This window comes from Eptesicus fuscus, chromosome 1 (assembly GCF_027574615.1).
Source record: "Eptesicus fuscus isolate TK198812 chromosome 1, DD_ASM_mEF_20220401, whole genome shotgun sequence".
NCBI classification, from domain to species: domain Eukaryota; kingdom Metazoa; phylum Chordata; class Mammalia; order Chiroptera; family Vespertilionidae; genus Eptesicus; species Eptesicus fuscus.
This window is the reverse complement of record NC_072473.1, coordinates 109,683,355-109,696,247: the sequence shown is the minus strand read 5'-3', so window position 1 is coordinate 109,696,247 and position 12,893 is coordinate 109,683,355. Positions and strand designations below refer to the sequence as shown.

Here is a 12,893-nt window from a genome sequence, read left to right as displayed (position 1 = left end):
CAAACCTAACCTATAAAGATAACAAAGTTACAATCCATTGACAATATGAAGTTGTAACTGTTACTTAAGACTAAATTAAATGAGAAATTCAATGAAGAGCTCTAAAAAGGTTTTAACTATATATAGATGAGACATGCAGCACAAAACTAACCTTTATAAATGGTACAAATAGAGGGTACACACATCCTCAGGCTATAGAACTTCATATTATTAAATGTATATTGATAAGTAATTTTTTAAAAATCTAGTTTGACACTATTCCCTAGTCCCATCATTACATTAGGTCAGTAATTTAAGTATGAGTTAATTATAACCTGAGGGTACTAACCCCGGAAGAGTTACTTCCTGGATTACATTATCCTTATTCTGTCTACAGATATGTTTGATTTCCTTTATTCCTCCTTTCCTCTTTTTGTTGTCTTCCTGTCTTCCTTCCTTCCTTCCTTTCCTGGAGAATATATATCAATGATAAAAGTTGTTTAAAAAATATTTCTCAGAAGGATATAAATAGGAGTATGGAATAATAGCTTTTCTCCATACCATAATACTTACTTTATTTTATTATTTTGTTCAATACCCTAAGATATATGAAGCTAGCATAATAAACAAAAATATTTCAGTCAACAGAGTTCTTTTAATGGTGCATAAGTACATTTAGCTAACTTTGAACCCATACAAATCTAACAGGCTTTGGGTTCCACCAAGAGGACTTTCTTGGCCACAGGGCAACATCCTTCACAAAAGTATACTGGACATGAAGTAGTTTATATGAGCAAAATTCAATTTAAAAAATCCCACTAATTCACAAAATGTAGGTGTGGTCAGAACTAAAACTGGATCTTTGCAATGAACTAAAACTGGATCTTCTGACATATTAGAAAATATATCCAATCAGGTTACAACATTTGCTTTCAATATTCACAACAGTGAAGAAACCAATATTAGTGCTTGATATATATTAGGTGCTCAAATATTGGTTAAATGAGTAAATAAATGGATGATTGATTGCACTGAAAAATAAATATATTGTAAACTAAAATTTCCTTTTTAATAAGAGATAATTATTAGAAGAATGCTGCTTAAAACAAATTAGTACCCAGGAGTTATTCATTTTTCACCATACTAACATATTAGTAGGTAAATGACTGGGGTGGTTTCTCATCAAGTTTATACAAGAACCATATATTTGACCTTTGGGAATTTTATTTTTAATACTATAGTTTATGCCTGTTTTAAAGCATCTACTTTATAGGAAGCCAAATATCAAATGCTTTATTATGACAGTTTAAAAAATATGTCATAATAGGCATATTTTCATGATTCTACTTAGTACCTGATGAGCTTTTAGAATGATGAATATACACTATTCCTCCAGAATGCAGTCGGCTGTCTGGGACCATTAATCCCCCCAGCCTGATTTGAATTTGCTACAGGAAAGTATCTCCAGGCAAGTTCAGTGCCTCATAGAGGGTGGAATCCAACCTCAGTCTCATTAGCATCTCCTTCTCACTGTCCCAGTTCAGTAAAATAGCTTAGTTAAGAAACAAGCTATTTTCAGGCATGTGTTTTACCTTGTATTGGGAAGAGGAGGGTAGAGGGGGGAGGTAGAAAGAAGAGAAGTAACCTGAATTAAACTTCCAGTGTGTACCAATCTGCTAGGGGATTTAGACTTATGACCTCACCTAACAATTACAATGACCCTGTGAGATACCCTTCCCTTAAAGAGAAGGACCTTCAGCCTTTCTAAGTAACTCACCCAAAGCCACACACAGTAAAGAGCAGAACTGAGATGCAAACTCAAGTTCCTCTGACTCCAAAGCCTTCCTCTGTCCATTCCATTACATTGCTATTTAATTCCATTTAGCTTCATGATTAATTATTCTATGTCCTGATATTGGTTCCCACTACAATGTATGCTCCTCAAAGCAGGTAACTTGCCTGTCTTGTTCACCCTCGTATCCCTAGCACCTAGTTTGGTACCTAACATATAGTATCTGAAAACATAAATGTTGAAAGTATTAATGAATGGATTCTGAAGATGGCGACCAGCAGGAAGGTAGGGAGGGAGAGAGTGTGAGAGAGTGAGGGAATGACAGAGGAGTGTGTGGACGTGTGTGGTGTGTGTGTGTGTATATAAGCTAGGGAAAGTTAGATCCTGCAGGTCTTCCAAGGGGCTGCCAAACTGGGCTGTCTTAGACGGCGGAACATCATTGCCACCACGCACACTCTGGGGGCTGCCAGCGTGGGCACAGAGATCATGCCATCTTGAAAAACAGAGCTGCTTGAAACTAGGATCCTGGCCTCAGCACTACCCAGTCTGGTCTCAGATGCAAACCGGGACCCTGCAACCACTGGGGACAGAGACCTGCAAACACAGCTGCAGACCCACAGACACCATGAATCCAGACATCCTGGCCACAGATTTCTGTGAGTTACAGAGCCTATCCCCCTCCCCACAGGCTCCCAGCAATGCCATAGGAACTGCTAACCCACCCGCCCCCCCCCCCCCTCGCACAGGGCTGCAGCACCGCTACAGAAATTTGAGCCTGGGAGTGTGCGGACACTGGGAATATGTTCCCTGGAAAGCAATTGGGGGACCAAACCCTATGCCCACTCAGCGTGTGTGTGTGTGTGTGTGTGTGTGTGTGTGTGTGTACTCTAGGCCCAGTGCATGAAATTCATGCATGGGGGGGAGGTGTACCTCAGCCCAGCCTGCACCCACTCCAATATGGGACATCCCTCTCACCAGGACTGCTGGCTCCCAACTGCTCACCTGCTTGCCTTCCTGATTGCTCCTAACCACTTCTGCCTGCCAGCCTGATCACTCCCTAACGACTCCCCTGCCAGCCTGATTGATGCCTAACTGCTCCCCTGCCAGCTTGATTGCCCCTAACTGCCCTTCCCTGCAGGCCTGGTTGCCCCCAACTTCCCTCTTCTGCCAGCCTGGTCTCCCCTAACTGCCCTCCCCTGCAAGCTTGATCACCCCCAACTGCCCTCCTTTGCAGGTCATCTTGTGGCAGCCATCTTGTGTCCACATGGGGGCAGCCATCTTGTGCATTGGAGTGACGGTCAATTTGCATATTACTCTTTTATTAGATAGGATAGAGGCCTGGTCCACAGGTGGGGTCCGGCTGGTTTGCCCTGAAGGGTGTCCCAGATCAGGGTGGGGGTACCATTGGGGTGTGGGGCAGCCTGGGCGAGGGGCATGTGGTGGTTTGCAGGCTGGTGATGCCCTCCGGTGACCCAAGTGGAGGCTCTGGTATCTGGGATTTATTTATCTTCTATAATTGAAACTTTGTAGCCTTGAGTGGAGGCCAGGGCAGGCCAGGCTGGGCAGGAAACTTGGTTTCCTCCATCACCGAGGGGAACCCAAGCCTCCTGCTCTCTCCAGCTCCATGGCTGCTGCAATTTTTGTTGGGATTTATTTATCTTCTATAATTGAAACTTTGTAGCCTTGCGTGGAGGCCAGGGCTGGCCAGTGCGAGAAGCTTGGCTTCCACCATTGCCGGGGAAACCCAAGCCTCCTGCTCTCTCCGTGTCTGCAGCCATCTTGGTTGGGTTAATTTGCATACTCGCTCCTGATTGTCTGCTGGGCGTGGCTTGTGGGCGTAGTGGAGGTACGGTCAATTTACATGTTTCTCTTTTATTAGTGTGTGTGTGTGTGTGTATACTAGAGGTCCAGTGCATGAATTCGTGCATGGGTAGGGTCTGGCCAGCCTGGTCAGGGGGAGGGGACATGGGCAGTTGGCCGGCCTGCCTGCTGGTTGAACTACTGGTTGAGGGGACAATTTGCATATTAGCCTTTTATTATATAGGATATACACTGAGTGGCCAGATTATTATGCGTTCGGAGATCATAATAATCTGGCCACTCAGTGTATATGCTGTCTACAGGAGACCCACCTCATAACAAGGGACTCACACAGACTGAAAGTGAAGGGATGGAAAAATATCTATCAGGCAAATGGAAATGAAAAAAAAGTTGGGGTAGCAATACTTATATCTGACAAAATAGACCTCAAATTGGAGATCATAACAAAAGACGATAAAGGCCACTTCATAATTCTAAAGGAATTGATACAACAAGAGGATATAACTCTGGTAAACATTTATGCACCCTATGCAGGAACACCCAAATACATAAAAAAACTTCTGGAAGATATCAGGGGGGAGATTGACAGCAACACAATCATAGTAGGAGAATTTAATACCCCATTAACATAACTGGATAAATCCTCTAGACAAAAAATTAGCAAAGAATCATCCATCTTAAATGACTCACTAGATAGGATGGACTTAATTGACATCTTTAGAACAATCCACCACAAAACTACAGAATATACATTCTTATCAAGTGCACATGGGACATTTTCAAAGATAGACCACATATTGGGACAGGCAAAGTCTCTCCAAATTCAAGAGGATTGAAATCATATCAAGCATCTTCTCAGATCACAATAGCATAAAATTAGAAATCAATTACAGTAAAAACAATAACAAAAATTCAAACACTTAGAGGCTGAATAGCACACTGGCAAACAATGAGTGGGTTAGCAAAGAGATCAAAGAAGAAATAAAACACATTCTGGAAACAAATGACAAAGAAAACACAACAATCCCAAAATATTTGAGACACAGTGAAAGCAGTCCTGAGAGGGAAGTTCATAGCATTACAGGCCTACCTCAAAAAAACAACAACAATAAAAACTGATAATAAACCATCTAACTCTGCAACATGAAGAATTAGAAAGAGAGCAACAAGAAAAACCCAGATTGAGCAGAAGGAAGGAAATAATAAGGATCAGAGTGGAAATAAATGACATAGAATAGAGACCAAAAAAACACACAAAAAAACACAATACAAAATATCAATGAAACTAAGAGCTGGTTCATTGAAAGGATAAACAAGATTGATGAACCTCTAGCCAGGCTCACCAAGAAGCAAATAGAGAGGACCCAAATAAACAAAATCAGAAAGGAAAGAGGTGAACTAACAACAGATCACACAGAAATATGAAGAATTGTAAAAAAAAAAAAAATACTATGAGCAACTCTGCTCCAACAAACTTGTCAACCTAGAAGAAATGGACATATTCCTAAAAGAATATGACCTTCCAAAACTCAACCAGGAGGAATAAAGAAATCTGAATAGGCCAATAACTATGGAGGAAATTAAAGCAGTAATAAAAAACAAACAAACAAACAAAAAACTTCCAACAAACAAAAGCCCTGGACCAGGCAGCTTCAAAGGGGAGTTTTCTCAAACATTCAAAGAAGAAATAAAACCTATCTTCCTCAGACTATTCAAAAAATTCAAGAGGAAGGAGCACTTCCATGCTCTTTCTTCGAAGCCAGCATTACCCTTATCCCAAAATCAGATAAAGCTAATACAAAGAAAGAGAATTACAGGCCAATATCCCTCATGAACATAGATGCCAAAATCCTCAACAAAATTCTAGCAAGTCGAATCCAGCTTTACATTAGAAAGATCATACACCATGACCAAGTGGGATTTATCCCGGGGATGCAAGGATGGTACAATAGCCACAAATCAATAAATGTCATATACCACATAAACAAACTGAGAGATAAAAATCACATAATCATATCCATGGATGCAGAAAAAGCATTTGACAAAATCCAGCACCCTTTCTTGATAAAAACTCTCAGCAAAGTGGGAATAGAAGGATCATACCTCAACATAATAAAAGCCATATACGACAAACCCACAGCCAGCATCATACTCAATGGGCAAAAACTAAAACAATTCCCCCTAAGAACAGGAACAAGACATGGATGCCCACTCTCACCACTCCTGTTCAAGATAGTATTGGAATTACTAGCCATTGCGATCAGACAAGAAGAAGAAATAAAATGCATCCAAATTGGAAAAGAACAAGTAAAACTGTCCTTATTTGCAATTGTCATGATATTGTACATAGAAAACCTCAAAGACTAAATAAAAAAACTACTAGACTTAATAAATGAATTTGGCAATGTAGCAGGCTACAAAATTAACACCCAGAAGTCTATGGCTTTTTGATACACCAATAAAGAATTCACAGAAAGAGAAATTAAAAAAGCAATCCCATTTACCATTGTACCAAAAAAAAAAAAAAAGATTCCTAGGAATAAACTTAATGAAGGATACCAAGGACCTGTACTCAGAAAATTTCAGGACGCTAAAAAAAGAGATAGAGGAAGACATTAAGAAATGGAAGAATATATCATGTTCATGGATTGGTAGAATCAACATCATTAAAATGTCCATACTACCCAAAGCAATCTATGAATTAACATAATCCCCATTAAAATACCAACGGCATACTTCAAAGACCTATAACAAATTCTTCAAAAATTCATCTGGAATAAAAAAAGACCCCGAATAGCTGAAGCAATCTTGAGAAAGAAGAACAATGTTGGAGGGATCACAATACCAGATAACAAGCTATACTACAAAGCCACTCTTCTCAGAACTGCCTGGTACTGGTACAAGAACAGACATATAGACCAGTGGAACAGAACAGAGAACCCAGAGATTGACACAAGGCAGTATGCTCCATTAACATTTGACAAAGGAGCCAAGAGCATACAATGGAGACAAGACAATCTCTTCAATAAACAGTGTTGGGATAACTGGACAGATACTTGCAAAAAAAATGAAACTAGACCAACAACTTAAACTATACACAAAAATAAACTCAAAATGGATAAAGGACTTAAACATAAGATGGGAAACCATAAAAATCTTAGAAGAAGCCATAGGCAACAAAATAGCAGACATTTGTTGTAGCAATATCTTTACTGATACAGGTCCTAGGGCAATAAAAACTAAAAAGAAAATAAACAAATGGGATTACATCAAAATAAAGAGCCTCCGCACAGCAAAAGAAACCATCAACAAAACAACAAGAAATCCCACTGCATGGGAGAACATATTTGCCAATGTTATCTCCAATAAGTGTTTAATCTCCAACATTTACAGGGAACACATACAATTTAACAAAAGGAAGATAAACAACCTAATGAAAAAATGGGCAAAGGACCTAAATAGACACTTTTTGAAAGAGACATTCAGAAAGCCAAGAGACATATGAAAACATGCTCAAAGTCACTAATCATACGAGAGATACAAATCAAAACAGCAATGAAGTAGCATCTCACACCTGTCAGAATGGCTATCATCAACAAATCAACAAATGACAAGTGCTGGAGAGGATGCGGAGAAAAAGGAACCCTAATGCACTGCTGGTGGGAATGCAGACTGGTGCAGCCACTGTGGAAAACAGTATGGCATTTCCTCAAAAAATTAAAAATGGAACTGCCATTTGACCCAGTAATGCCACTTCTAGGAATATATCCCAAGAAAACAGAAACACCAATCAGAAAGGTTATATGCACCCCTATGTTCATAGCAGCACAATTTACAATAGCTAAGATTTGGACACAGCCTAAATGCCCATCATCAGATGAGTGGATTAGAAAACTGTGGTACATCTACTCAAGGGAATACTATGCTGCTGTAAAAAAGAAGGAATTCTTACCATTTGCAACAACATGGATGGATCTGGAGAGCATTATGCTAAGTGAAATAAGTCAGTCAGTGAAAGATAAATACCACATGATCTCACTCATTTTTGGATAATAAAGAACATTACAAACTGTTGAACAAAAATAGACAGAGGCAAAGAAGTATCGAACAGACTGTCAAACTACAGCAGGAAGGTAGGGGAGGGTTGTGGAGGTAAGAGATCAACTGAAGGACTTGTATGCATGCATATAAGCACAACCAACAGATGTAAGACACTGAGGTCGGGGGCACGAGGGTAAATGCCAGGAGGGTAGGGGAGGCCAGGGGGGAGGTCAGTTGGGGGGAAAGAGACGTATGTACTACTATTTGTAATACCTTAAACAATAAAAATTTTTAAAAGTATGAATGAATGAATGAATGAATGAGGAAAAACACACATATTGTTAGAGGCAGAGGGGCTCTAATACAATCATACCATATTTTAGATGGGGAAAGCAAGGCTCAGAGAGGTTAAATCACTTGCCCTAGATTAAGCAACTAATAATCCATAAAAGATTCAGAACTCTAGTTCAGGTCTCGTCTGTACATCCTCTAAAACATACTACCACTTGTACAAACATTTTTAAAAGCATGTTCCTCAACTCCATGTGGTTTCCTAAGCATTCAACCTCCCTGGTTTAATTCCTTAATTGAAAGCTATTCCTTATACATGCAAAGCCAATTAGCCCATTAGAATGAAAGCTCTGTGAGGACGGGAAATTTTTCCTGTTTCATTCATTGCAAGGTGACTGGCAGTTAGAAGGTTCTCAGTAAATGTTTGCTGAATAAATGCATATATATTATTTCCTTTCCAGTTATGAGCAAATTCTTCATAGATGGTGAATGTTAAAACAGTTTATACTAACACTCAAATGGTAAAATACTTCATTAAAATTGCTCAGGGAAATAGTACTCCCTTTTCCACCCTTTTTTCTTTCCTTCACCCTTCATCACTAAAGCAGGAAAATAACAGTATCTATTTCATAGAATTGGTATAAGGATATAGAGAGTTAATAGAGACAAATACTTAGTATTGTGCTTAATATGTAGTTAACTCCAATAAATTAAAGTTATTAGTATGAATATGATTTCTTCTAATCAATCAATGAATATGGGCCAACATAATTAGGAGCTGGAAGAAGCTAAAGATTGAATACATAATTCTCTATGTGCTTCAAAGTTTGTAAATTCTGAGGTTTATGAGTTACAGAAAGCATTTGGCATGTCATAGATGCTCGTATGTATGTTTTTCCTAGAATTTGTCTTATGAAATTAATGGAGGTAAGGAAGACATAATTATCCTTGAGATGTATATATGATAACTATTTCTCAAACATTGCTATATCATTCACAAAAGATTACCTCTCCACAAGTTCTTGTCCATTCCAGCAAAGAGTATCGTTTTCGGCCACAGGGCTGTGGCTGCAGATGTAGCCAGGCAAAGCACTATAGAAACTGATGAACGATTTCAGCTTCTGAATTAGTTCCCTGAAAAAAAAACAAAACATCTGTTCATAACAGGCAAGTAAACCCAGTATGAGAAAAGTTTAATTTCCTTATCAGCATGACAGAAAGGCTCTACCAGGCTGGTTAGAGCAGTAAATGAGTTTTAAAGACATTCTTGGCTAAAAGGCCACAATTTTGTTTTTTGCAAAAATCAATGTCTGTGTGTGTGTGTGTGTGTGTGTGTGTGTGTGTGTGTGTGTGTGTGTGAGAGAGAGAGAGAGAGAGAGAGAGAGAGAGAGAGAGAGAGAGAGAACACACATAAATACCCAACCAAATTACCAAATTTCTGGCCTATTTTCTTGTTACTGATATACATGGACACACAACATAAAACATTACAGATTGGAGAGATGTGGATATGCTTATAGAGGAGTATTAAAATATCTATGCAATACATAGCCTGTGGTAAACAAAAATAAAACACTTTTTATTTTCTAAAGTGATATTCCTGGTAGAAAGGAAATTAAAGAGTGCTTCATATCCAAGTCTATCTTAAGTCTCTACAAAGTTTTTGGAGACTCTGCCAAGGAATTTGATGGCAGTGGACTAATTATTCAATTCTGTCTCCAGGCTAAGAATGGATTCCTCTGATACATAGGTCTCTGGAGGAGCCATAGGTCTGAATCCCATTTGGACACTGGTGAGAGTCCTAAGTCCAGAAAAGCCTTTTGGGGGTTGTTCTCAAATCTGTCTAAAAGTGGGAGACTGGTAGAAATTATTTTCTTATAACTAATGCCATTTTCCATTTTATTACCATGAAACATTTCATTTCAACTAATAATTTAAAAGACAGAGAGCTTATAATAATCAGCATATCTTCACAAAGGCTCGGATTACAGTAAAGGCAGGGTGATGGACAGAATAACTCAAGAAAGGTTATTGAGACATATATAACTCCTGATACCCCAATAGTTGCTTCCTGCTATGCTCAAACCCCTCACAGCTAACTCCTGGTGGCTGAGCTCCATCAGTTTCCAAAGTGAAGAGGCTCAATACAGGGCTCTGAAAATAAAAGTCAATATTATAGCTTCTCACAGAGGAAAAAGATGGGTTTAATTAATGCTAATAGGAGAGATGCTCTGTTTTACAAGGTAATAATACAGTCCCCAAGAGTGGAAACTGAAAGACTAAAGGCTGAGGCTGAGTAATTCTCCCCTCTCCATGAGGTAATGGAATATGGCCATTAGTCTATAAGAAGCAATGGTTCACTCTTTAATGAAAGAGTTTCCCTTAGGCCTCCTCCTACCTCCAAACTCTCTCACTAAACATAGAACATGGCAAGAAAAATTGAACTCATAGAAAAGCCTTCCAATTTGACTTCCCTAGAAGTTAAAAAACAACAACACTCTGAACATCTCCCAGTCTCCTAACTCTTGACTTTTTTTTTTTTTTTTGGTAATGATAAAGATCACCAAAAAATTGGTGAGGGTTCAAAGAGAGTCTATCTCAATGTTAAGAGGATGAGGGGCTACGATAAATGTAAGACCTCACACTTTAGTATGGAAGGTTATTAATTGATGGGATCAAGATAAATGTCAAAAAAAACCCACAAAGAATGTGAATAATGTAACCATAGTCTAGGTCATCAAATTCTAGAACTCAGGAGAACCTTTTTGAAAGTTAAACAAGGTAACTGGGGGAAATAAAAGGCCATCCTACTTTATAGGGTACTCATTATCATCACAGAACATACAGGACGGACCTGGGAAGATAGTGTGTGTGTGTGTGTGTGTGTGTGTGTGTGTGTGTGTGTGTGTGTGTGTTTGTGTTTAAAGATTTTTTTATTGATTTTTAGAGAGAAAGGAAGGGAGAGGGAGAAAGAGAGAAACACTGATGTGAGAGTGAAACATCAATTGGCTGTCTCTTGCATGACCCCTTACTGGGGGTCGAGTCCACAACCTGCGCATGTGCTCTGACCAGGAATCGAACATGACCTATGACCTCTTGGTGCATTTGTCGATGCTCAACCCCTGAGCAACACCAGCTGGGCTATAACCTTTTCTTTTTGACAGACTTGTTCACTGAGTTCTTTTTTATTCTTAGTGTATATTATTCCCATTAGAACCTGCTTAGAATCCAAAGTGAATTTTATTAGGAAAAACATAAGAATAATGAAATAAATTCCAGTTCTCAAATAATTCCTAGAGCCTATGGGATGAGACAGTACCCACCTTTGGGAGAACAAAGAGCAGGGTACCAGCACTTCTAGCAAACTGGCCAATGCTTTTGAGTCCTCAAGTACAGTATTACATGCAGGCCATTCCTTCATGCAAAACCTTCTAACACTGTGAGAAAATAAACCTTGGTTTCCAAAAGAAAATTTGATTTTTGAAAATAAATCCAGAAATACTATTTTGCAAGGTAGAAGAAAGACTTTCAAAACTGTTGGAGAATTAATGAGCTTTACAAAAGAGAGTGACGACAACAGGTGGGTAATAATGTCCTCTGATACCATAGCCAGAAAGCAGCAGAGAGTGACAGGGGTATTACCTCCTACTGAGTTTACTGAGCTTCTCTCATTTCTCCTCTTCATTGTCATTCTTTCTTAAACTTGCTCTGGCATGGGAATTAAGTGTATTTTAGTTTTATATTTTCTTAAATGACGCTTTCTATTGCCATTCTTACAATTTTTAAAGGAGATCAGTTGAATATTTCTATTTCTCTTTTAAAAGAAAGATAGCTGAAACTATCTTTCTTTAAATTAAGTGACATGCTAATTACCCATATATGCCTCAGTCAAGATTTCTTTTCTTTGTGCTAGTAACCCATGACAGACTACAAAAAAATCTCCACCCATGAACTAAGGCAGTCTGCTCAACTAAATTGTCTCTAGAAAAAAAGAAATTTGGACAATTAGTTGCCCGTGATGGGAAAAATAATTTGATTGAAGGTCATGCTCTTTGATTCCAATTCCACTTTATTCTAATACATACATACCAAACAAACTGTTTGACATATAAATAGTGGGGCCCATGGATATCACTTAGGACAAACCAAACACTTGCTTACAGCAGTCTGCTCAGGAAAAAAGAGTCTCTTCATAGAGGTTTCCATTCAATGTGTTAAATGTGGAACTAAAGGACAGGGCCCCCTTGCATTCATGAACCATTTTGAAATATTGCAGCTGGGTGCACATGATCTTCCCTTGAGGGCTCTCACCCTCCTCAAGAGGAGAGTTCCCATCTTGGGTTGTGGGGGAAGGTATTTCCTTTGCATTCTTGCAATGATTTGCTTGGGCAGGCATCAAAGCAGCACTAATTGGAAATCACTAAAAGTAAAACTAGCCTTTCATCCCAAACTGCAGATCCTGAACACTTCTCCTTTATCATTAAGGTTATTTTTCTCTCAATATAAAGTAATATGCGATCATTATTCTTTTAAAAAATTGAAAATACAGAAAAGCACATAAACTAAAATAGTTATAATTAAAATGATGCAGGGTCATGCTTAATGCTGCTGCAAAGAAACCTTCACAGTCTGACCCCAAACTATAATTTTCTACCATTCCAAAGATTAGCCAATACTTTTTTCTCACACTGTTCCCTTTGACAGGATCACCTTTTCTCTCCTCTGTCTGTTGAAATTCTACTAGTTCTTCAAGACCCAGCTCAAAAGTCATCTTTTACAAGAAGCCTTTCTTGACTCTCACAGGAGAGCTGCTAACTTCCCCATCTATGATGCTGCCATATTTTTGTGCATAACTATTTTTGGCACTTCCTCCTAATGTATGAAAAGTATTTATTTGTGTGTATGTTTGCCTAACTAGGCTAGGAGGAGCTCCTCCTATTCATCACAGCCTAATCCTTACACAATGCTT

General features: G+C 38.8%; 1 protein-coding gene across 1 annotated transcript in view; it reads right to left on the bottom strand.

The window, feature by feature from the left end:
* The window catches only part of GPC3 (glypican 3), a 518,803-nt gene that overhangs the window by 181,531 nt on the left and 324,379 nt on the right, over positions 1 to 12,893 (bottom strand). Inside the window, exon 5 of the mRNA XM_008156949.3 lies at positions 8,933 to 9,058. Coding sequence (XP_008155171.1) covers positions 8,933 to 9,058 — 126 coding nt within the window. The remainder of the gene's footprint in view (positions 1 to 8,932; positions 9,059 to 12,893) is intronic.